This window comes from Pantherophis guttatus, chromosome 1 (assembly GCF_059756535.1).
Source record: "Pantherophis guttatus breed Tessera chromosome 1, ASM5975653v1, whole genome shotgun sequence".
In the NCBI taxonomy this organism is placed as follows: Eukaryota; Metazoa; Chordata; class Lepidosauria; order Squamata; family Colubridae; genus Pantherophis; species Pantherophis guttatus.
The window spans coordinates 125,553,900-125,578,016 of NC_142063.1; the positions used below are offsets into that span (position 1 = coordinate 125,553,900).

Consider the following 24,117-nt stretch of genomic DNA (forward strand, 5'->3'; position numbering starts at 1 on the left):
CTTGAGATCCAGGTGTGGTTTATAGATCAAACTGAGGGAAATCATATTCAGATCTTCATTTAGCCTTAAAGCTTGCTACAGAACTAAGCAAACCACCATCCCCTCAGCCCAACACATCTTTTTGTTACAAAGCTAAAATGGAGGGAATAGGTTGCATATTATATCTTAAGGTCCTTGAAGAAGGAATAGACATATATATCTAAAATAAATTAAAACATTACCTTTTCCCCTAGCTAACAGTGGAGGGGGGGAAATCATCTAAAAGCTCTCTCGCATGTATTCTCTTATGTAAATAGCTTTCAAATAAGGCAAAGTTGTGCAAGAGTTCAGCTGCACAGGAATGGATCTTACAATCTCAGTCCATCAACATTAAACTGGGCCTGAAAGCCAGGTTAAGCTTCCTAATCTTTTATATTCGGAAGTGTTTAGAACACACAACCATAAAATCTCAGAACTGGGTTGCCTCTATCAGCAGAAAAGACAAAAATATTCATCACGTACCCTTCTCCAAGGCTGAAACTGTTTGGAGAGCTGTTGTAATTTGGAGATGGAGCGTTGTTCACTTGATAAGGCACATCTGGCCATGGGGAACACTGTGCAAACAAAACCAAGGTGTTGAGAAAGAAAATCCAAAAATGCAACCTCATTCTGTTTTAAATCTAGCTTTTGTTGGATCATCAATAACAAAAATACATTTGTTATCACCTTCATGCACACTCCAACTCTGAAATTATCTGATTTCCAACAGTGATTGTATATGCACTAGAATTCAAGCAGCTACTCAAATGTTAAGCATAAGCAGGGAAATAACCTACAATCAGTTTCCTAGCACTATACATTTGTACATGGTGGAACAAATAAAAAGCCCTACTTCAATTGTATATTCAATGGGAAAAAGGGCTGCTAATCTATAAATATAATATATTTCAAGCCCTCCTTATTACATATAACCATGTTATACTTAATATATGCAGAGTGGGCTTACAAGAAAGCTAACATAAGTCTACCCACTCACTTTTTACACAGAAATAATTTTAAACCTATGCTTAAATTATTATATATTATTGTGTAACTAAATTCTTAGCAGAATCTAATGTTGTAAGAGTAGATGTTTGTGCAGCTGGAGGTTTCCTGCTTCTCCTCCAACCCCACTTCCCTACAGCTGAAATATGCTTAAGAAATTCCCATATTATCCATTATCCAGACTGTGGATTTGCTAGTGGCTGTAAGGGATGCCACAACTGGGACAGCTGAAAGGATTTCGCCATTCATTTTCAGTGATATAACAGGCAACCTGTGCATTAACTTAAGATTTCTCCTCACAGTAAATACAAACATTAGTAAATATTTAACTTTTTTGGAACAAGAACTATATGACTTCCTGCTTTACGGTGCTAAAGGTCATTCTCATCAACAGCAGAACACCTCAATCTAGTAGTTCTTTAAAACTGGGTCACTTTCCAGGCAGAGGACTCACTGCCCTCAACCATTAGGATCCATAATGTGCTGGCTATATGACACAGACAGATATAAAAGGTTCTATGAATAAAACAGCAAATTTGTTTCAGCTCTTCTTTAAACATTTAACTTTACCCTACTTTTTCAATGTTTGTTTAATCTGGGTCTTGCAGCAATGTGAACTTTAAGACTAAAATGTCAAAATCCAATTAAGTCTCAAAAGAGGAATGAGACCAAAACTTCCCTGCAGACAGAGAAAATATCTGCCTATTGATCTGTTTTTACTTTTGTTTGTTTAGATTGCCCAATAATGAAATGAAATGAACTGCACACAAAAAAAACCCAAAATCTAAAATGAATTAGAAGAATTGAAGGGAAAAAAATACCTTGAAGATAGAAGCAAGCAGGAGATAACACAATAAGATCAAATAATTATTTTTAAAGATTTAGAAGACCTTCACTGTGTGCTGAAAGAATATGCAGTATACATCAGTAAACCTCTCTAGGGAAATCAGTCTATAATCTGGACACCCCATTGTTAAGGCTCTGTTTCAACTAGCAATCCCTCTCCTTCAGTGGAGGTACTCATCAAGAGGATTGAGGTTCCTTCTCACATGTTATTTCCCCAGCACAACAGCACAACCATTCTCCTTCTGTACACCCAGCCTGGCACATTGTGAGTATCATTTTGGGGAGGTCTGCAGAATTATACATTTTGAGATTACAATATAATTGTACATGCAGCCTGAGGTACAAAAAAATGATTATTATTTATTATTCCAGTGGCAGATTGGAAGGGGAATGGGTGGGAGCTTTACCTCAATTCATTGCCAAAAGTGGCTTCTTCACTGCATCTAAAGATAGGGCCAAGCCTGTAGATTTTAGAAAATTACCTTAGTATCCAAGTGGGGACACTTTAAGTAACTGGTTCCAATTGGCTTAGAAAGTTATTGTGGATAACCTGAATTTCAGAATCCAGCAGAACATTATTTTCAGCTCTTTGGAACTTTAGGAAGCATCAATTTTAGGCTATATTAGTTTTAAATAAAGGCCAAGCAGGTCATACTGAGCACCATCAAATCTAAAAATGCAACAGTGTCCTGTTTTAGACTTTACCCATTTTGCTTCAAAATTGAACACTCCACAATATTGCCTTCTATACATAAAAAATATGCAGTCTTTTGCAAGTAATAACCATATAACACTGCGACTCTAGGACAGTGGTACCTCAGTGAGAATGGTTGTATCATAGGAAGGCTGATATTTCTCCCTTTCTTGAGTGGTTTTCTTCTCCATTTTTTCTCTGTCTGTTTTCTGTTTCCTATCTGCTCCTTTAGGCTATAAAAGCACATATACATTTAGTTTGTCTTAAGCAAAGGATTGTTAAACAGAAAGTGCAAAAGTTTTTATTGATATTAAATGTGACATTGAGGCATGATTTAATGGACATTCTTCCCTTGTGTATATGTGCCATGGGATATAGGATAGAAAATTATTTTTGTAAAACTGGAATGGGCAATCTGTTCCAGGTGTTGTTGAACTCTAAAGCTTGCCCAAAATATGGCTCTGGTGAGAAATGCCAGTAGTTCAACAATATGTAGAGGGTGCTGAAGTTTCTTCACTCTTTCTGAAGGATACTTTTCATTAGCAATGGTATCAGTGGATACAACCATGGTGAGCAGGACAATTCCTGCTTTTCTTCTGCAAACCTTGGAGTTTAGCTACTCAACAAACTTAGAAAGCTCACAGATACTGGAATTATTAAAGTAATTATTAATCAAGTGAATTTCATGGCAGAGAGGATTTTTATTGGAGAACTGCCTTTTATCATTTTAACTTTATTGCATATAAAACAATATCCCAATAAAGTATCTATATCACACTGTCCATTCCAAACGTTAAAAATACATAAATATGTACAATGCCCGGCTTCATTCAGATGGATATAATCTATTATGTTGATCATCATTGGCTAATATTCCAATTTGTTCAGTAATAGTTAGAATTCAATTTTGTTTCTAATTTTTATTTATTTACTAGATTTTAGCATGTGTTATTCTGGGAATTGATCTGAAGTGGGATTCAGGACATGGAATCACACAATAATGAATGCATATATGCAGGAAGAAATAGGCCAAGTCACATGAGTCAAGAATCTTTATATAAATGCACAAATTATAGGGAACAAACAGAAAGAACTAGGAGTTTAAATGCAAATATGATATAGTCAACATTACAAAATCTGGTAGGATGAAACTCATGAATGAACTATAGGGACTGAATGATATAACTTACTCAAAAGTAATATGCCAGACAAAAGGGGAGGAAGAGTAGCTCCATACATGGGAACTGCACACATGTGTTGATAGACTGGAATTTTAGTGTGTGAGTCTATTTGGAAGCACTTTGTAAGAATACAAGGAAGGGAAAATCATGAAAATGATGTTGTGCTATAGATTACCAAGCCGGACAGAAATGGATAATCATTCTTAAATATTTTAAAGAACTTGCAGAGATAAGAAACATGGTAATAATAGAAGAATTCAACCATCTGGAACACAGTTGGAAACAAACAAAGTCAACACTGCAAGATCTTCAGAGTTGGGCTGCTGACTTCCATTTTCCAGACAAGAAAAATAAGAGACGGGCTTTCCTAGATCTGATCTTAAACATTTGAGAGTGGTTACCAAAAAAGTAAAAGCAATGAGAAAGTGGCCATGCTCAAGTTATATAAAAATAGAAAATGAAGCAGTCATTCATTCACCCTTCAGGAGAACAAATTTTCCCAGAATTTGAGAAGTACTAGATAGGAACCCATGAATAGAGAGATCCTTACATCAAATGAAGTGCAGGTTGGGAATAAGATATTGTAAGTACAATTGTATCCCATTCTAATGAGAAAAAAATGAAAAGAGATTAGGAATCAGTTCTGGATGCACAGGGAGCTTTTCAAATGAACTAAGAAGTGAAGGGGCCATATAGAGGAAATTGAATAACTGACAAAAAGCAGGGAATGATCACCAAGAGGAAGTAAAGAGATGTCAAAAATTATCCAAAAATCCAATACATTGGATTTGATATTAAATCAAATACATTTAATATGTGATTATCTGTAATTTTCACAGAACAATCTTTCCCCACCCCCAATTGTGCTAATTTAAACTCCATACACCCTTCTTTTCTGAGAGCCTACAGATCCCCTCATATCTGTCCAACCATCCTCTTTTCAAGAATAATGAAGTAAAGGGGGAGGAAGAAATGTCATTTGTAGCATCTCCTTATGGCACAAAATTAATAGAAGAAATTAGCCACATACCTTAAATACTTTGATCTGGCAGCTTGCAGAATGCAAGTGTTCTGTATACTCCCCGTTTTCATTCTGTTTAAACGTATCCATTTGTATTCGGAATGGTACCCCTTTCTCCCCTCCATGTTTCCTTGGAGTAAATTCCGTACTAATACAGTGCACCTAACCAAAAGAGATGTGCTTAGTGCTCAAGTCCCAAATCACGCTGTCTGAGATTTGGGTTTCGGGCTGTTGTTTTTTTAATAGAAGTATTTGACAAGTCTTATGTGGAGAAGCTGAACTAATAATGTAACCTACTGCTTAGCTATGGGAAAGGAATCAGTATTATCCAAATTGAGGTACCCACTGAATCCTCAGGGCACAATGGTTAGAATGCAGTATTGCAGGCAAACTCTGCCAACAGCCTGGAGTTCGATCCTGATGGGGCTCAAAGTTGATTCAGCCTTACATCCTTGTGAAGTCGGTAAAATGAGGACCCAGAGGGGAGCAATATGCAAATAATGCTTTGATATTGTAAACTACCCAGAGAGTGCTGGAGAGCTCTGTGGGGCAGTATATAGGTGCTATTGCTACTACCCAAATTACATTCTCCTTTTCATCAACTCTTCCCTAAAGCAGCTATTTCCTTCTACCAAACATTAAATAATGGAATTTGTCCTATCATTATCTGTCTAGTGGCCGGATAATGCCCAAAGAATTAATGACTAAAACTTCACTGATAGTTTGGACCATACTTCAATATTGTTATGCTCAGATGGTAAGGCCTCTTTTAATACTGAAAAAGTATAAATATTCAGAGAAATCTTTAACCCTCAATGTTTTTTTTTTTTAAGTTTTTACTCCTCTCCTTGGAGAAAAATGAAAATTATGTAATCTTCAATAATTGGAATATAAAGTGCATAATATTGCCTATTTGTATCTTCCATTAGTTGAACTGATTTTTTTTATAAAGTTAGTATTATACTTTTATATAAACTATGATTGAATGGTGAGATATATTGTTCCAGGCTGTTCTCTTATAATTTTGTTCATTTCTTGCTTTACAAAACATTAAAAGTGAAAACAAAATTCAGTTGACTTAATTATGACATATATGTAGCACATGATCCTGATGTTAGGAAGACAGAACAGGTAGTCCTCAACTTACAACAGTTCATGTAGTGACAGTTCAAAGTTACAGCGGCACTGAAATAAGTGACTTATGACTATTTTTCACACTTACAAGCATTGCAATATCCTCATGGTCATGGGATCAAAATTCAGACATTTGGCAACTGGCATGTATTTATGACGGTTGCAGTGTCCCGGGGTCATGTGATCACCTTCTGCAACCTTCTGACAAGCAAAGTTAATGGGGAAGCCAGATCCACTTAACAACATTGTTACTAACTTAACAGATGCAGTGATTCACTTAATGACTATGGCAAGAAAGGTCATAAAATGGGGCAAAACCCACTTAACAATGGTGTTACCTAGCAACATAAATTTTGGGCTCAATTGTGGTAATAAGTTGAGGACTACCTGTACCTGCTCTCACATCTTTGTATATCAAGCAATTTCCCTTCAGTGCAAGTGGATAAATCTGATGGAAATGGTGAAGTAAGGCAAGAAGGGGACTCTGTGTACTTTGGCAGCATATCTGCTGTCAAGAGGGTAATGAGCAGTCATGTCTAGCCCTCAGCCAGCCTGCAACTCTCTCATCATCATGCCCCTCTATTATGCAGACTGGAGAAGTGCCTGAGCTGCAGGTAGCCCATCCATTCTCCCATCTTGGCAGCATCATCACTTCTTCTATCCTGGCAGGGTCAACCAAGTCCAAGGTGCCACCCTCTGGATGCTCAGCTGATAAATATAATTTATAGTCCCAAAACGGGATTCATGCTCAGCAATTTGGAGCCCTAATTTTAAAAAAATACACTTTCTGTAAAGAAAAGAAGCAGATTTGAAAAGAATTGAGTTTCAAACATAAGTTAAGGGTGTTCTGTCCTGCCCATTTAGTAAACATACATGTCCTTAGAAGTGTTATTTTATGAACAATCTCATTTTTATAGCAGCCATTCTTCAAATTCCAAAATGTGCATACAAGACCCTAGAGGTTGAATGTCACTGTTAAATGCACTGTATAATCCTATTTTTACTGTCTTCTCACAATTTATCATCAACATAAAGATTCCAACTTCATTTAAATTATATGGAATTGTTTCTTTTGCTTTGGTCTGATTTCTGGGCAATACAGAAAGGAATACCATTTAAAGTTAAAGGGAAGTTGAAATAAAATTCTCAGATTCTCAATCCCATTTAGTCTCAATCAAATGTATCCCAAAGAACATGAAAGAATGATGCCCTCTAATGGCTTGAGATAAAACATATTCCACTTAGGGGTATTTTCTTTCCTTACCTGAACAAATGCAGATGCTCTCTTAGATGGATCCCACAGAAATTCAACTGTATTCAGCTGGGTGGGACTTGCTCTGGGATCTAAGATACCAACTGACAGTGGGATATCTGTAGAAGAAAACCCCTAAAATATTAAAAAAATTAAAAATTGAAGAGCAGAAACATTACAATATAAACACCAGATGTATTTGAAAGACCAGCCTGACACAACTAGCTGCAGAGTAAGAAACCTGGTCTGAGCCTTTCCATCTGAAACGGATCCTGGAGTTGTATTTCACAATCCTGGGAAACTAAAGTTATCCTACCCTATTTAGACCTCTTCTGGCTTTCATAGCACAGTTAAAGAGTTTGTCTATAGTACTATCAGCAAAAATGGATGTGGTTATATAAAAGCCACTTTTCTAACAGCTTTTACCTAAAAGGTGAGAAATAAATACATTAATGCAAAAAAAAAAAATACATTTCATTGATATTGGAATGAAATCTAACAAAAGCAAAACCTTGTTGGTTATTTCAAGAAACCAAGTATTTTCCAATTCATAAATATTACAACAGATATAAAGGAAAAAGTGTATGACAGGCAAGTCATACTGTACATTCAAGAAAGAAGCAATGGATATCATAATGAAAAGTTCTCACCTATGTCAAGGATGCGGTCTCCAGGCCGACTCCATCTCCAGCCTTCTAGCTGTTGGTGCTCAGTATACTGCAAACGCCGATCATGAAAAACTACCCGAATAATGCTCTGTGGGGAGAAAAGTGGATGAAATAATAAAAGAAGCTAGATGCAAGTATTTTAAAGAAATTATACTTTCCACTTCCAGGACAAAGCTGATAGAAGACTTGCAATGTATATTTTATTTAAGTGGATGTGCAGAAATCACCCATCACCATAAAGAAGAATATTTTAATTAAAATAAAATAAAATTTATATTCAGAATACACTGACAACAATCTGCAATCTGGAAAACAGTATTGTTCAGTGCTATGGTATCGTGTCATGTGATATCCATTGCAAATAGCAAGATACATCCCACTTTGTAAATCATATCTTACTGTCACTACTTGTTTTTAACAAATCCTTGAAAGAACTAAACATCAAGAAAGTGAAATATTTGGAGAAAGATTGAGTAATTGAATGGAGATTAATACTCTGAAATCTCCAGGAACTGTCAAAAGATAAAAGTGAGTAGCTTTTATAATATAGGATATTAATCATTTGCCTTTATTTAATCAGACCATTTATTAAGGGAGAAGATCTTAGAAGTTTTATATCCAAATGAAGAGTCCGATAGAGATCCAAAACAATCTGTATTTTAGATACTGATTTCCATATAATGAACTATAGGCTTGCGTTTTGAACTAGATCACGGGTGTCAAACTCAAGGCTCGCGGGGCCGCCCTGGAAACAGTGACAGACCGGCCAGCGGTGCCTCTGCCAAGCTCCATTTTCACTGGTAGAGGGTTGCAGGATGCCGTCACAGCTGAAAACAGAACTCGGGAGCCCGTTTTTGCTGGCAAAGCACTCTAGCCACCACAGGCGCCCCCGACACAAGTGACATCAAGCTGACCACGCCCACCCTGGCCACGCCCACCCTGGCCCCCAAGGTCAAACACACCCCTGATAATTTATAGTCAATGAAATCAAGTTTGACACCCCTGAACTAGATGCACTGAGGATCCAATGGCATTTTGTAGGTTGTGCCTCTGATTGTAAAGTGGCCTGTTAAAATTCCAGTGCAATTCATGAAGTTTATGTATCTTTCTTTAGACAGAATAGAAATATGTAGTCATTTTATTACATGATATTATTTTGATTTTTGATTCCAAAACACAATATATAAACAAACACTGAATTCTTAAGTGATAGTAAAACTCCAACTTATAGTAATAAATTCTCAAGTCATAAATTTACAAGTCTGTTGTGCTGACCAAGTAGTCAACAAATTTATGTTATCATACAGTGGGACAAATGTGGCAAACGCTGGATGTTGTCAAAAAGTACAAAGGCAGGTCTTACCTAGTTGCGGTTTGTATATACCTGGAATAAAAAAATTAGTACTCCTTGATTTGATCTTTAATAGATGTTGCACTGTTGCAAATAAGGATGCAGTCAAGAAATGTAAATGCTATTTCAGTCCAAAATATGTCTAACTTTGTGACCAGAAGACCAAAGGTGTAGATCAGTAATTCTCAAACAGTATTTATTCTTTGAGATTCCTCAAACTTTGGGGATTCCTGAAAAAGGACCATGGGTATTCAAGTTTCCTTAAAAAAAGATTTATACATCATGAATAATAATGTAAAATATGAAAGAATCCTGGATTTATTCAGGTTCTACACTTGGCAGACAATGTACAATCTACAAAAACTGCATCTAGAATTGACTGTGGAACATTCCAACATGCAAAGCGTATCTGACAGAATGGCAAAGATTAAGTACAAATAATTTATAAAGAAATTGTTCATGGTTGTCAGGGAATTTAGAAAATCTTTAATGTACCCAAAACCCTGGAATTCCCATTATTTCTAAGTAAATCAGGAAACAGAGCAACCACTATAGCTCATATACCCTTAAAGTATTTTCCAGCAGCATAATCTATATCCAGTAGCTCTTATGTGTGGCAGCAGGAAGAAAATATCCTTACCTTTATATATTTTGTGTTTAAATCTTGAAACTCTCCCAATTTCCTATTCTCAAGTAGACGGATTTCATATGACTGACCTAGGAGTTCAAGGAAACATTTCCAAGTTGTTTAAGCATGTTGCAGCAAGAATAGCAAGAGACAGTTGCAACGGCATCAATCATGTTTGAGAGAGATGCTTTGGGGCTGTTGTTGTTTTTGACAATTTTCTCCTAATAAAAGGTCAGACATTATTGCAACTTTTGCTTAATTTAAATATTGTAATTTTTTTTATTTATTTTTTTGGTTATATCAATGATGTGGATATTCCAAGAATTTAGAACCTTCTAATTCCTTCCAAGACAACTTGAAGCATATTACATGGTCTATTTGTCATGTAATCATCTGGAAGAAGTCTTCTTATACAGCTACATTTTTCAAACCAGCTGCAGTTCCAAGAACACACAAGTATTCTTGAATATTTTCTATAATCGTTTCAGCAATATGTGTTTTTTATTGTGTTGTACCATTAGAGTGAGATATTCTACCATTTAAATCCATAGAATTTGACTAATGGATCTTTATTTCAGGAACTATCAGGAGATGTTACTGCTATAGCCCCTGAGTCTAATCCTAAAATAAGAGAATAAGCCCCACTGGGCACTTTTGAATAATCAGGCATAAATTTGTACTTTTGCTGTTTTCCAAAAGCTAACTGCACATAGATGAATGATAAATACTAAGCACTCCAGAGAATTCAAGCAATGACCTAAAACTGGTCTTCATACCATTATGTTAATTAAAGAGCAGGTATAATGATGGTCTGTTTCAGGGGCGGGTTTCAAAACCCTTCGCTACGCGCAACACTTCTGCACATGTGCAGAAGCATCCGGGCAGTTGGGCGGAGCATCCCACCACCACTGCTACCGGTTTGCCTGATCTGGGACGAACCGGTAGCAACCCATCACTGGTCTGTTTCTTCTCTTTTTGGGCTATTTACTAGCTTTCTGAGGAGCACATGGATAACCACCTAAGGACAAAATCAAATCTTTAAAAGGCTCCTAATAATATAACTGTGTATCAGAAAAACCCTTAGCATGAAATGAGCAGGTGTGTTTTTAGTAAATGCAATGACTTTTCATTTATTTTAGAAATAGCTTTGAACATTTGTTTTGTTATTAAGCTTGTCACATGTTGCTATTAGAAACATAGTTGAACCTGGCTAATCGTCTTTCAAAAACTATACAATTAACTATAAGAGTTCGGTGCAATGCAAGACCTCCCAGGAATTAAATCTGCTCTTCTATTATCAAGGTAAGAATTTGGCATGTATTTCCATGTACATAAGCCTAATTAGAAATATAAACGTATTTATTTTGGATATAATACTGTTTGTTTGGTAACCAAATGTTGGGAACAAGAACAAAATTATAAATACAATAAAACAAGAAGCAGACACAGAGAAACTGGCTTTTCAAGTTCTTCTTCTAATCACTTCCCCTCTTTGTACAAGAATGCAGTTCAGTGTATAACAATCTAAAATGATAATCAGCATGACTTCTGGTTTGACCAGTGAAGTTGATCTTTTTTTTAAAAAAAAAAAAAATCTTTTCCTTATGCAGAGAAAAGAAAAAATGTTACATTTCTGGAATTTTGTCCAGAAATAATAGTGGTTTTCTTTTTGTTACCCAAATACTTTAAGTGCTTTACACCAATCTTCTAGTGATATGGACCCTGAGAATTATGGAATTAGCTATGGCTGAATTGTGTTCAAGAATAACACAAAACTCTCTGAAAAAAGAAAAAAATATATACTATAGCTCTTCTGGAAATAAAGGAAACAAATATAGAGCAAAAGAAAAGAAAAAGAAATTAAACCACAGCTCTTCCACATAAAGTTGTGTTTAGAATAACTCCATACACTTTATTAAGATTATCATGAATAACAAGAGATTCCCTCCAGAACGCTTTAGCCATGGTCACTGAAGACTTAGCTTGATCCCATAGAGCTGGGATAGGATGAGCTGACTGCATGTTGGAAGTTTGACTTGGCACCACTTCTTTTTTGTTATCGTTGTTTCTAATGTTTATGGTTTTAGTGTGGCTTTAATACAGGTAGTCCTCAACATATGACCACAATTGAGCCCCAAATTTACATAGCTAAGTGAGACATTCATTAAGTGAATTTTGCCCCATTTTATGACCTTTCTTGCCATAGTTGTTAAATGAATCACTGAAGTTGTGACATTAGGAACACGGTTGTTAAGTAAATCTGGCTTCTCTGTTGATTTTGCTTCACAAAAAGTGATCACCTGACTCCCCAGGCCACTGCAACCGTCATAAATATGAGTCACTTGCCAAGTGTCTGAATTTTGATAGTGTGACCCTAGGGATGCTGCAATGGTTGTAAGTGTGAAAAATGGTCATGAGTGACTTTTTTCAGTGCAGTTGTAACTTTGAACAATCATTAAACGAACTGTTGTAAATCGAGGACTACCTATAGTTTTTTTTATGTTGCCTTAATTCTTGATTGGGAGCCGCCCAGATTTTGGTAGAAGACGGACGGCTATAAAAATGTTTTAAACAAACAAACAAAATAAATAAATAAATCATCGTTAAATGAGGCAGTCACTAAACAAAGACTACCTGTGTTTATAGTCCATCTTTTCTTACTGTGGTTTCCCACAAGCTGAGCCAATCAAAAGTAAAACCGCCTGCTATTAGGCCATTTCCAAAACAAAGTACAAATGGATATTGTATCACCAGTTCACAAGGGAATTGCTTTATGTAGAATGGCTGGGAAAAAGGCACAAGGAACTGAATATTGACTGTAGTATAAATAGAACTTACACTGCAATCACTAGATGTCTTTTGTAATGGGTCAAAGGCTTGCCACAATAAATCGGCTTTATCTGTGCCTTTGTGCCCTGGAAAATATATTCTTGCAATATTTTAACTTGTCAGCTGAGAAAGGCCTGACAGCAGTTCAAGACAAACCATAGCCAAAGAGGTTTGTTTATAGGGTTCTACTAAGCAGACAATAATACATATATATTTGGTGTGGTTCCACAATAATAAAAAGAAGTAGTAAAATCGGCTAGGTTCACAATGTTCCTGAATTGTGTTATATGCAGAAATTCCACCTGTCTTTAAAAGAATTTTTATGAGCTCTCTGCATCAAGTTACACCATTTTTGCCTGCAATTAAAAACCTCATAAATAAAACAGCAGTACATTTGGGCACTTAGAGCAAAAGAGCTGCCTATCAAATAAAAATAAACCGTTTGAAGGTGATATATACTGAAAGCAACAACAACAACAGCAAAAAACCACGGGATTTTTTCTTTCTAGTTTGGCAAATTCACAGCCAAGTATGACAGAATTTTAAATTCCCTCATAAACTTGGGGAAAAAATGGCTTAATGAATGAGCATCCTATCTTCCCTTATTCTGATTTCCAAGGCTCAGAGGAAAGATAATGTCTGTTTTGCTAATGAGATGTAGAAAGACAGAAAAGGATATTTATTATTTTTTGCCCCTTCAGGATAAAATTCCCTCCCCCAAAAAATAATATAATAATAAAAATAATAATAACTCCTTTAAAATAATATGAATTAGAAATAAAAGCACTGAGACATAGATTTGTCTGATTTATAATATGCTGAACCAATCAGAAACAAGGCAAAAAAAGAAAAAGACATGTTTTTTCCATTCATGATTTGTTTGTTGACTTTTTTTAACCACTTTGACCTTACAGTAAGTAGACTATTTGGAGGCTTAGACAGGCCCTAAAATGCTAGAAAAACCACAAGCCCTGTATATTTATATCAACATCATATTGGGCCACAGTTGCAATCAACGAGCAAGTAACCAATTATGGTTTAAAATAAGGATGACCCGATCAGCTAAACAAATTGCATCAAATCTTAATGCAAAGTGTAAACCAAATGGTATGGTATGGCTTCAATAGTCAATAAATTATCAGTGGGTGTCAGATTTCATTTATGCTTTCTTGTATTCTACAACAACACTGTTTATGTCTTATGGAATTAGGAGTGCTCATTCTGTGGGACTGCTCTTGACAATTAGCATACATATGCCAAGATTTTTAAGAAGATGTTGGATAACCATTTGTCTGAAGTGGTGTAGGGTTTCCTGCCTGGGCAGGGGGTTGGACTAGAAGACCTCCAAGGTTCCTTCCAACTCTGTTATTCTATTTCTATTTCTATTGCTCCAGTGGCATCTTTCTCCTGGAGTGGTTTGTATGTCTTGCATGCCTACAAGACAAAAGCCAACCGATGTAGAAATGTGTGCATGTTGACTTATACTTTAGTATACTTTAGTATAAGTCTTATAATGCAACTATACTTGAAGAATCTCCTCGCCTTCAAAATGTCTGAAAGCAGAAATTGCAGTGGAGAAATGTTAGTGAGGGGATGGGGCTAATTTCAAATTTGTAACAGATGAACAGGGCTAAAGCCTTCAAGCCAGGGAGTATTTTTAAATTCTTATATCACAAATGCATTGTCGCTTAAAGGGCCTGATTGGTTAACTTTGATAACAATTTGTGTAAATCTTTGGTTATTTCATAATAGGAAACTAACCAGAATATTTGATGTGATGATTGAAAGTTAACAATTGGTTAATCGTCCCACTTCTTTTCCAGTTGAAACTCTGAATACTTCCATGAACAGAACAATTTCCCATCCTGGTGGTCTACAGGTCTGTTGGATGTCATTTCCCTTGACCAGTCTTCAGACTGGCTGAAAATTTTGGAAGCAATCTGTACTGTTTTAGCATAATCTCACATTCTGCACTGGCATATTATGCTTCAGTTGCAGCTTATGTTCTTCAATCAGAATTTCTATCAGCAGGTTGTGTAATGATAGCACAAGCAAAATAACAGAATAATGGAATTGGAAAAGACCTTAGAGGTCTTCTAGTCCAACCTTCTTCTCAAGCAGGAGATCTTCTACCATTTCAGGCAAATGGTTCTCCAATCTCTTTTTGAAAACCTCCAGTGATGGAAAACCCAGAACTTCTGAAGGAAAGCCATTCCACTGATTAATTGTTCTAACTCTCTGGAAATTTCTCCTTATTTCCAGGTTAATTCTCACCTTGATTAGTTTCTTCTAATCTTCTTTTTCTCCTGCCTTCAGGTGCTCTGGAGAATAGGTTGCTACACAGATCCCTCTTCTCTGTGGTAGCCCCTTAGATATTGGAACACTGCTATAATGTCACCCTTAGTCCGTTTCATTAAACTAGACATACCCAATAAATCTGTTGAGATCATTTTGTATCTTGAACCTATATTCTGGAGTATTGGCTTTTCCCACCAGTTTAGTGTCATCTACAAATTTGTGATCTGATTCTGCAGATCATGTGACATATGTCATCATGGTCTTCAAATCCAAAATTCTTAGATCCCAGTTATTCCTGGCAGGTGTTAATCTATAGTTTTATTTTACACATAATTTTAATTAAATTATGGTTCATTTTACTTACTATACATTCTTAAGTAGTGTCAGTAAAGACTATATTCATAACAAACAGAAAAAAACACTTAAGCTTTTTGTACTTGAACACATCTAAGTTAAGTCATTTTATGTTTGCATGAATCTATATAAAAAATTTTAAAAGCCCCCTTTTAACACATCTTTTTTTATATATATATTTCCCATACCTTTTTAAAAAATATGAATTTCATTTTTCCTTCTCAAAATTTGAGTTGTGTGTGGGGTTGTTGTGTTTTTTTTGGGGGGGAGGGAAATCTTTCATTTGGTTCACACTGGTTCTCCTTATATAGCCTATAGAAGAGAAATTTTCCAAAAATCTACAAATATCTGGAATCAGCAGAACTGTTCATCTTTACAGAAGCAAAGTGAAGAAAAACCAGTTCCAGGAAACTGAGTTGACATACCTAAGGCATATCTATTTAATAAGGCCAAGTTAATAATCACCTGGATTCTGATATAACACTAAGAAAAATACATATTTCTCAGATCATGAAAGTTCAGTCCCTACATTCCACCCATGTCAAAGAACAAAACACACTCCAGCATGAAACATAATCCAATGGAAATCTTGTTCAACTGCAGTCAAAATATATTGTGTTACTGATACCCAGCTGACTAACAAACTAAGAACACCCAATTTTTTAAGGTTCTTTTTCACCAAACTTCTCTGAGTAACACATAGTAAGAATACCATTAAAGGAAAATTAAAAACTGTTTACTTTTTCTGAAAATCTCACTGATGTTTCATCCTTGGTATTCAGTGTAAAATGGAAGCAATAGTTACAGATTGTATAAACCTTTTTACTTTTTAGAAATAGATTGATTACTTTACAGTCAGAAGATACTTGGTTGTAACGATAGCCTCCATTTTTTTGCATAAACATTGGGAAAAGCTTAAATGTATTAAGAAACTTTTTCCTTGTAGAACTCTCTTTTTATTTAAGGAGCTCCCCTAACTTTGTATGAAATGTTATATTATTTAATGATAATAATTTTCCTGCAATTTCTTTGAAAAGCCCACTTCAAGACAGTCTGTTTCTTTTGGAAAATGTCTAAATTATGCTCTATGAATTAACCATGTCAAAGAAATAACTGTTTGAGAGTTCCGAGAACAAATGATCCTTTGAACTGAATGAAAAGGTCTTCAGCTTTAAAGAGCACATGTGTTGGTTGACATATCTAGTACAATATAGCAAAGCCTTCCTTCTGTAAGGATGATTTGTGATTGTAACATCTGCCTACTTGTGATCACAATGCAGGAGTTCATACAGACAGTACATTCAACAATACAAAGTTATTATGAAGCCTATAATTTTCTTGGAACTGTATAGATGCTACAAAGACAAATTGCTGTCCAGAGGCTCAATTAAATTGGCATGTTACAGAAAGGGAAGGTGGAGAAAGGGAAAAAAACCAAGAACTGCAGCAGCAGTAGTTTTGCCAGTGATCTATATAATATTAATTTGGCTTTTTATTTGCCATGATGATTTTCATGGGAGGTAAAGGATCCAGTTTTCCAAAGGATTCCTGCCCTGCAAGCCAACAACAATTGGAGATGTGGGTTCTTTCTGGTAGGAGAAGAAAGTGGCTTCAATCCTGAGTGATAGAAGAGGGCCAGGCTATGCCTCTTCTTATTATGGCTGCCCTATTCCCTTTATTGGGATTAATTTTTACCCTTCTGGCACTCAGAGTTCAAAGGTCTATGGAGATTCTCAATCACCCAGGTCATGGTTATCCCAAAGGTACTTTTCCCAAAAGGCAATTGGGCTTTCTTGGGTTTTTTTTTTCTTTGAAAATGTTTCGCTTCTCATCCAGGAAGCTTCTTCCGTTCTGACCTGATGAGAAGCAAAATGTTTTCAAAGAAAAAAACCCAAGAAAATCCATTTGGCTTTTGGAAAAAGCACCTTTGGGACTCAGAGTTCAAACTTCCCACTTTCTCCTTTCCTTGAATTCAGAAAGAATATTTCAGAGACAAAAAAAAAAAAGTCTAAGATATGGTAAATAAAATGATAATGGCATATTAATCTCTGGCTAAATATAACTGAAAATAGATGCTGGTATGGATAGGTACAAAGTTACCAGTATTAATGCTACGGAGAGAGAATGGATAATTTCTTCTCCATTTTTATGTTAAGTTTTAAAATAGGCAGTGACATCTGGTCAGCACTAAGTTTAGGGAAAATGAAAATAATAAATAATAAACGCGATTTTACTACTACCAAATGCATCCAGTATGATTCTTTAGCTTTTATGTCTTTAAAAAAGTGTTAAAAAAAGATAATACTTTATATAATAGTTCTACAGGACTGGGAGTTATAAGGTGGACTTTTTCTTCTGGGGTTAATTTCCAGTAATATTGGGGGGAAATGAGGAAACAAAACGAAGGATTGCATTGGCCTTAATCCAGTAAAACAATTCAAGGTTTTGGTTGTCACCTTTAAATCCCTTCATGTCTTGGGACCAGGTTATCTGAGGGACCGTCTCTTGTAGGTAACATCTATCTGACCCATTAGAGTGGGAAGGCAGGGAATGCTGCGGATTCCATCCCCGAGGGAGATACACCTGGTGGGACCCAGAAGAAGGGCCTTCTCCGTGGTGGCTCCCTCTCTCTGGAACATCATTCCCCCAGAGATTAGAACAGCCCCCACCCTAATTCTGTTCCAGAAGGTGCTGAAGACCTGGTTCTGCCAGTGGGCCTGACCTGGGGAACCCAGAGCGGGATGGAGCCCATTAAGTGGCTCGTGTGATCGGCTGTTGCTGGGGTGGGAGGTGGGGGTCAGGGGTGATTTTATTACATTAATTTATTTGATCTTTTTATGAGTTTTACTGTTTTTTAAATGTGTCTTTTTATATTCTGTTAGCCACCTTGAGTCGCCATGGGCGAATAGGCGGCAATATAAATAAATAAATAAATAAATAAATAAATAAATAAATAAATAAATAAATAAATAAATAAATAGCAAATTATTTTTTTTAAATTTTTCATAATGCCTACTTATCCTTATATATACTGTAAGCTGCCTTGAGTCGCCATGGGCGAATAGGCGGCAATATAAATCTAATAAATAAATAAATAAATAAATAAATAAATAAATAAATAAATAAATAAATAAATAAATAGCAGATTATTTTTTTAATTTTTCATAATGCCTACTTATCCTTATATCCAAAGTATTATTCTAGCACTACTAATATTTTTGTTGGTAAATCCTTATGGTACTGTTAGTTACTACAGTGCATGCCTATGTTGCTGTCAGTTTTCATTACACAAGAGCTTTGTAAACATGTAGTAATAATGGGATTATATATTATATACTAGTTATATATTTCCAAAAACCATTCCAACTGCTGTTGTTAAATAACTGATTCCTGTTAAATAGAATATATTTCATCCATACAAGCACTCAGATTAGTTACCTACGGGTCAATTCTATAATTACTATTTATAGAATTGACCCGTAGATAACTAATCTGAGTGCTTGTCCCCAGTATCAGATCAAAAAGAGTGCAGAACTGATTTTGGCATTTGTAGATTGCTAGAGAGAGCTAGGATAAAAATGCTATTTGAAAGGTTATAGCCCTTAACTGGATGTAAGGCCTACTGAATCCAATAGAGTTAATTTTGAAAAGCCAAGTAGAGCATTAAACTCTAGGTGTCTTGAATCACTGAGGTTCTGTTTGGATATTACTACTAAAATTAATTTATTTTCAGGAATAAAAAAATGAATGTATTTCAATATCCAATTGACGTTGGATTCTACAGTTGACATGATTTTATACCAAATTCATATTAACAAGACCAAAGAGCAAATATAAATAATATACAATATTTTTAAAGCAATAACAGAACATCTTGAAAACAGAATATTTTTATTTACAAATAATTTTTTGCCCCCAAACAAGCTTATGGAAGCATTGTCATCAATATTAATAAAAGAGAACTGAAAATAATATTTTAATTCTATTAATTAATAAAACTGTTCCTTTTTACAGGAAATTTTGTAATTTCAGGCAAAATAAATGTGAATAAATGCAATTTTTTAAAAAAAAATATTTTTGCTATTTGTAGTAGAAGAAGGAAGGGGGAAATATATTTCTGTGTTTACTACAGAGAAAATTATTGGTATTGATGTTAGAAATAGTAATAGCATTTAGACTTATATGCCAATGGGATATGCACTATGCCATTTCATAGTGCTTTACAGCACTCTCTAAGCAGTTTACAGAGTCAGCATATTGTCCACAACAATCTGGGTCCTCATTTTACCGACCTTGGAAGGTTGGGAGATTGAGTCAACCTTGAGCCAGTCAGGCTCAAACTCCTAGTAATGGGTAGAGTCAACGAGCAATACTGCATTCTAACCATTGCACCATCGTGGCTTACTACAAAATGGAGTATCTTATTTTAAATTTTGTCAACCTTAGTTTTTGTGAAGTGTTGCTTCTAGCAAAGATAGAATGCAGATACACATACACAAATATGTGAGAAATATGTTTTATTATTATATATATATTATTTATAATATATTTATTAACAAAAGAGAAACCTCCAAAAATAGTTTAAAGCACAACTGACTGAGTTTATGCAAGAAGCTATCAATAGCATGCAAGTTCAACCTAACAACTGTGGGCTGTACAAAAATGTCATTTTTGCACTATAAGACACTCTGGACTATAAGACACACCTAGCTTTTGGGGAGGAAAACAAGAAAACAAAAAATCTGCCTCTGCCTCCCAGCCCCAGCACATGGCTCGTCAGGGCTCCGCTCTGTTGCGCTCACCACCAGTCAGCTGAGTGACTGCTGGATCCCAGCCTCCCATAGCCCCACCAATTAGCAGGCTGGCTGACCAGAAACGGGGCTATCGGCGGTTGGATCAACCTCCGGCAATACCGCCGATCAGCTGTTCAAGCAGCGGGCATCATCACGGCCTATCACTGGCGAATTGCGGTGGTGGCGGCAGCAATAGGCAGCAGCGATCCCCGCCACCTGGAACAGCTGATCAATGGTATTCAGGGAGGCCGATCCAACTGCCAATAGGTGGCGGCGGCGAATGGCGGCAGCAACGGTAGACGGTGGTGGTGAGCAGCAGCAGCAGCAACAGGCGGCGGCTGCGATAGGCAATATTCACTCCATAAGACGCACAGACATTTCCACCCACTTATGGGGGGGAAGTGCATCTTATAGTGCAAAAAATACAGTACTTTTTCCACAAATCAGTTCAAACCTCAATATTCATTGATGTGTTGCATTTTTTATCTAAGAAACCCAGAATCATACACAACATTCCCCAACTCATACAATGCACACACCCAGCATAAATGTCTTCCAGATATGTTGGCTGACAAATGGTGGCTATGCTGGATGGGAATTCTAAATTTTAAACATCTAGAGGGAACTAGCTGGGAAAGACTGGTATATACTGTCCAGTATTTTGTATCAGAATCTCCATACTACATGGTGTACATTTTGCATTTTTCTATTGCATCTTGATTCCTAGATTTGGTAACCAGATAGTATTGTCTTAAGCAGAAACAAAGCAAAATCTACAATCTCTCACCATTCAGGAAAGTGCTGTTTTTCTACCTTAATAGAAGAATTAAGGTTAAATGAGTACAACATTGCAACTGGCAATCACAATATTTTTCATAAGTCAAATATGCCCCTAACACAGAAGCAGTGAAAATATAAACTTCCTAAATATGCATAATTCTACTCCACCGTGGCACATTTCAGATACAGTACCTTAAATGATGTTGGTCCCCCAGACATGCACAAGCAACCTTCAGACCAAATTAGGGTCTGCTATGTTTAGTCTTCAAACCACCAAAGATCAATTCAAACAATCAGAATCAATTCAATTTTGTTTTGGTCCTACCTTGGTTGAGATAAGTCAGAGTCTCTTCATGAAGCTTTATGGCAGGAGATGTCGCTGCACAGAGCACATATTGAAATGGAGGGAGTTTTGCATCATTCTCAGGGGAAAGTTGAGGCTCTTCTTGTTTAAAGAATGGCAGTGCAAGCACATCACTGAAAATATAAAATGAAAACTTAGTTAGCAATGGGTTGCCTTTTTTTTTTACTATACAACTACAATGGAGTTAAAGGCAGAATCCTCTGAACCCATATTCCATGAGTATTTTTTCTGGGAACACATTCATTTAATAAGTTAACCTGTTAAAAAAACAAATGATATCAATTTCAATCCATTTCAATATGACCACATTTATATGATGAAAACTGGCACAATAAACTCAATACACAAAGAAAAGGATTTAGAAATATATGCTGTGATGATACTGTTTTTCAAGTAATCTTATTGAATGCAGTATCATATATTCTGTCACATTCATACATAGATGCAGACTGAATTATTTTTTAAAGAAAGAGTCATGTTAGTCTCTAGGAGCAGGAGCAGGAGCAACAGGGAGCTATGGAGCATATTAAAGGTTAAGAAGTTTGCTATTCCACAGGCTTTTATGGACTCTAATCCACTTCATTGGATATATGGAATCTAGTGCTCAAAAAAGGATGGGGTAAAACAGAAAGATAAGGTATGTACACATACTCCTACTATTGATGTGGAGAAAGGGTCCCAAAGGTGTTTTTTTCAAAAGGCAACTGGACTTTGTTTTTCCTTGAAGACGTTTTGCTTCTCATCCAAGAAGTTTCTTCAGCTTTTCTTCAGATGAAGAAGCTTCTTGGATAAAAAGCTAAACATCTTCAAGGAAAAACAAAGTCCAGTTGCCTTTTGAAAAAAGCACTTTTATGACAACCCTGACCTGGATGACTGAGAATCTCCATAGATAAAAGGGGAGGTAACAATACGAAAGAAAATATGAAATACATAATTGCTTTTTTGCCATCAACAAAATACCATTGAAATATTCTATGAGGAAGAAGAGAATTAAAGAATTCAAGCCAGACTTTACTTTAAAGTTATCTTTATGATAAAGATATGCAGTTCATATTAGAAAATAGTTCTTTTAAATGATGATGATGATGATGATGATGATGATGATGAAGAAGAAGAAGAAGAAGAAGAAGAAGAAGAAGAAGAAGAAGAAGAAGAAGAGGAAGAAGAAGAAGAAGAAGAAGAAGAAGAAGGAGAAGGAGAAGGAGAAGGAGAAGGAGAAGGAGAAGGAGAAGGAGAAGGAGAAGGAGAAGGAGAAGGAGAAGAAGAAGAAGAAGAAGAAGAAGAAGAAGAAGAAGAAGAAGAAGAAGAAGAAGAAGAAGAAGAAGAAGAAGAAGAAGAAGAAGAAGAAGAAGAAGAAAAAAACTTGGCAAATAGGAGACAGATTTCCCTAAATATATTTCAATCTATGCAATTGTTCTTGATAAGACAAGACACTCCAATATACTCCAATACTTCAGCACTGCAACCTCCTCATACCTAATCTCTCCACCAAGAACAAGGAAACATCTTCTCTCAGTCTATCCTCCCAGAAACTACCATTCCTAGAAACTATTCCCAGTCTCAAAAGTGGTTCAGTCTCACACACACACGTTATAAAAAAACAAACTAGGTACAAAGACATGTGTGCATGTTTAATAGATCCAGGCATGAATCTCATACTCAGTTAATGGTACCTGATAATACCTATATGCATGATCTATAGCTTGGTAACTGCAGGAGAAATCTATTATCTGTTCACATTCTGGTGTACTCCAGAAAAGTTAGAACTAAAGTCTTGTTCAACTTCTGGTGACTTCCTTGACTATTCATGTATTTTTTTTCAATAGTAGAATGGAAATAGTTGCCACTGCTTTCTTCCAAGCAGTTTTTTTCACTCTATATTTAGCTACAGATATTTCCCGGTGTCTGCCACCCAAATACAAATCATATTTGCCCAGACTTAGCTTTTCTAAGATAAAGTAAGGTTTTAGCAAGGCCTGCCAAGACTTAGGGCTAACACTCAGCCTAAAAAAGACACAAGTCATGGGTCAGGATGTAGATTTATCTCCCTGTATTACAATCTCTGCACAAGAACTGCAGGTCATCCATGACTTTGTGTACCTCAGTTCAACTATCTCCAAAACTCTCTCTTTAGATACCGAGCTGAATAAACGTATTGGTAAAGCGGCCACTACGTTCTCCAGACTTACAAAGAGAGTATGGTTCAATAAGAAGCTGATGGGACATACAAAGATTCAGGTCTATAGAGCCTGTGTCATGAGCACAGTCTTGTACTGTAGTGAGTCTTGGACCCTTTACTCACGGCAGGAGAGAAAGTTGAACACTTTTCATATGTGCTGTCTCTGATGTATCCTTAGCATTATCTGGCATGACAAAGTTCCAAATAGCACAGTCTTGGAACATGCTGGAATTTCTAGCATATATACACTATGAAACAGCGACATCTACGCTAGCTTGGGCATGTCATGAGAATGGCTGATGGTTGGATTCCGAAAGATCTCCTGTATGGAGGTTTAGTGCAGGGAAGGCGCCTTAGAGGGAGACCACAGCTGCAATATAAGGATATCTGCAAGAGGGATCTAAAGGCCTTGGGAATGGACATTAATGACTGGGAAACCTTGACCTCTGATTGTTCATCTTGGAGGCTAAAGACGCAGCATGGCCTTCTCCAATTCGAAGACACACTTGTTCAGCAGGCTGAGGCAAAGAGGCAGACCCAGAACCAGCGAAATCTGGGGGCTGGGCAGGGGACAGAATGTATCTGCCCTCAGTGCGGAAGGGATTGCCACTCTCGAATTGGCCTTTTTAGTCACACCAGATGCTGTTTCAGGACCTCTTTCCAGAGCATGATACCATAGTCTTTTGAGACTGAAGGTTGCCAATGCAATCTCCAAATTTCCT

General features: G+C 36.3%; 1 protein-coding gene across 2 annotated transcripts in view; it reads right to left on the reverse strand.

Annotated features, from left to right (window-relative positions):
* The window catches only part of TFCP2L1 (transcription factor CP2 like 1), a 43,540-nt gene that overhangs the window by 10,636 nt on the left and 8,787 nt on the right, over window positions 1-24,117 (reverse strand). Inside the window, exons 2-8 of one of the 2 annotated variants that reach the window (XM_034422384.3) lie at window positions 21,178-21,329; window positions 9,811-9,887; window positions 7,802-7,907; window positions 7,164-7,270; window positions 4,775-4,927; window positions 2,686-2,796; window positions 502-593 (exon numbers count right to left, since the gene is read on the reverse strand). In XM_034422384.3, the coding sequence (XP_034278275.1) occupies window positions 502-593; window positions 2,686-2,796; window positions 4,775-4,927; window positions 7,164-7,270; window positions 7,802-7,907; window positions 9,811-9,887; window positions 21,178-21,329 (798 nt within the window). The remainder of the gene's footprint in view (window positions 1-501; window positions 594-2,685; window positions 2,797-4,774; window positions 4,928-7,163; window positions 7,271-7,801; window positions 7,908-9,810; window positions 9,888-21,177; window positions 21,330-24,117) is intronic. The other variant, XM_034422393.3, reaches the window with a different exon arrangement.